The sequence below is a fragment of the Lucilia cuprina genome, chromosome 2 (genome assembly GCF_022045245.1).
Source record: "Lucilia cuprina isolate Lc7/37 chromosome 2, ASM2204524v1, whole genome shotgun sequence".
NCBI classification, from domain to species: domain Eukaryota; kingdom Metazoa; phylum Arthropoda; class Insecta; order Diptera; family Calliphoridae; genus Lucilia; species Lucilia cuprina.
Window position 1 is genome coordinate 19,107,762 of NC_060950.1, and position 1,827 is coordinate 19,109,588.

Sequence of the window (1,827 nt, forward strand, 5' to 3'; positions counted from 1 at the left end):
TACAATTCGCTAGCATTTCCCACTACAAAGTCATCGTAAAGAGCAGAATAACACTGTCCTACAAAGTTTTCTATATAGACATATAATTGCTGGCGGCCATTGTAGTTGGTAAGAGCATGTAAATTCTCTAAACCTATCCAGTATTCACCATCCACCTGACCAAAACCTTTTACATAGTCTAACCATGGGCGTGAAAAATTTTCCGAACCATCGTGACGTCGTAAAATATGCAGCCAATTACCACCATTGGTCTGTGTATCACAAAAGACCATTATTTGTTTTGACTTTTTGCCAGCTAGAGTTATATTATAATAACCACTTTTTTGAGTGCATTTCGTTGCAGTTCTACAATCAACCGGTGCAGGGTCTTGATAACAATACTGTTTAAATTCCGGCAGCTTATCAACACGTACATCGAATATGGGTTTCTTTTCAAAGTTTTCAATAGCCTTATCTTTAGCTATAATACCTGATATTCTGTAATGGATATTTAGAAATTTTATAATCTTAGAATCTATATTTAAAAAGTCGAAATTTCTTACTGTTCCTTTAAATCTTTCATTTCCAGTTTAAGATCATTGTTTGACTTTTTGATATTTTCATAATTTTCCAATGTTTGCGAATACTTTACTTCCAAGTCTTCAGTTTTCCGCTTGTGTCTGAGAATAGAAAGTATGCGTTACAAACATCCGCAAGATTGTTGGATGATTAATCAGTAAACTGCATCTGACGAAAAATTGATCAATAAGATCGCAAAATGTAAAGTTATCATAAATTTATCATCCTGGTGTTTAAAATATGATGACTTTTGATTATTGTTATTGTTTGCAATTTAGCAGCAATACTTACACTTATCGAAATGACTCAAAAAAGATTCAAAAATGAGTCGAAACTGATTGGGAAAGGGACTCAGAAAAGACTCTTTTAGAAGAGTTGGCAAACAATTTAGTGAGGTCTAAAATGAGTTGATATAATTCTCACTTCGTTTATAAAATTATATGTATTATATGTGCCGAATCTTATATACCCTTCACCATGATGTGTTAAAAAACAGTCATTACTAATATTATTACAAAAAATCAAAAAATACCAATTGTAGCCCATTTTATACTATCTAAATTAATCCGGGCTCTACATGCTTTACTTCATATTTCTAGATTCAATATTATAGAAATTTTAAAAAGTACCTTTTGAAGAACGAAAAAGTTCGAAAAACTTCCCTTTTATGGGTTCCCACTTAATCCAGGCTCTACATAATGTTTCTAGGTTCGATATTATAGAAAATTCAAAAAGTACCTTTTGTAGAACAAAAAAGTACCAAAAAGTCCTTTTTTATGTATTCTGGACTAATCCGGGCTCTACATACTTAATATCATGTTTCTAGGTTCAATATTGTAGAAAATTCAAAAAGTACCTTTTGTAGAATGAAAAAGTACAACAAAGTCTCTTTTTGCAAGTTCTAACCTATTCAAGGTCCAACATGCTAAATTTCATGCTTCTAGGTTCAATATTATAGAAATTTCAAAAAGTACCTTTCGATGAACGAAAAAGTACCAAAAGTACCCTTTTTATGTGTTCTAGGTTAATCCGGGCTCTACATACTTAATTTCATGTTTCTAGGTTCAATATTGTAGAAAATTCCAAAAGTAAAATGGAAAAGTACCAAAAAGTCCCTTTTTGTTGGTTCTTACCTAGTCAAGGCTCTACATGCTAAATTTAATGTTTCTAGGTTTAATATTATAGAAAATTCAAAAAGTACCTTTTGTAGAACGAAAAAGTCCCTTTTTATAGGTTCTTACCTAGTCAAGGTCCTACATTCTAAATTTC

General features: G+C 31.5%; 2 protein-coding genes across 2 annotated transcripts in view; both read right to left on the reverse strand.

The window, feature by feature from the left end:
* The window catches only part of LOC124419404 (ryncolin-4-like), a 1,739-nt gene extending 986 nt beyond the window's left edge, over positions 1-753 (reverse strand). Inside the window, exons 1-2 of the mRNA XM_046948637.1 lie at positions 543-753; positions 4-477 (exon numbers count right to left, since the gene is read on the reverse strand). Of these exons, the coding sequence (XP_046804593.1) occupies positions 4-477; positions 543-562 (494 nt within the window). The 5' untranslated portion in view covers positions 563-753. The remainder of the gene's footprint in view (positions 1-3; positions 478-542) is intronic.
* The window catches only part of LOC111686737, a 2,589-nt gene continuing 1,403 nt past the window's right edge, over positions 642-1,827 (reverse strand). Inside the window, exon 4 of the mRNA XM_023449117.2 lies at positions 642-659. Coding sequence (XP_023304885.2) covers positions 642-659 — 18 coding nt within the window. The remainder of the gene's footprint in view (positions 660-1,827) is intronic.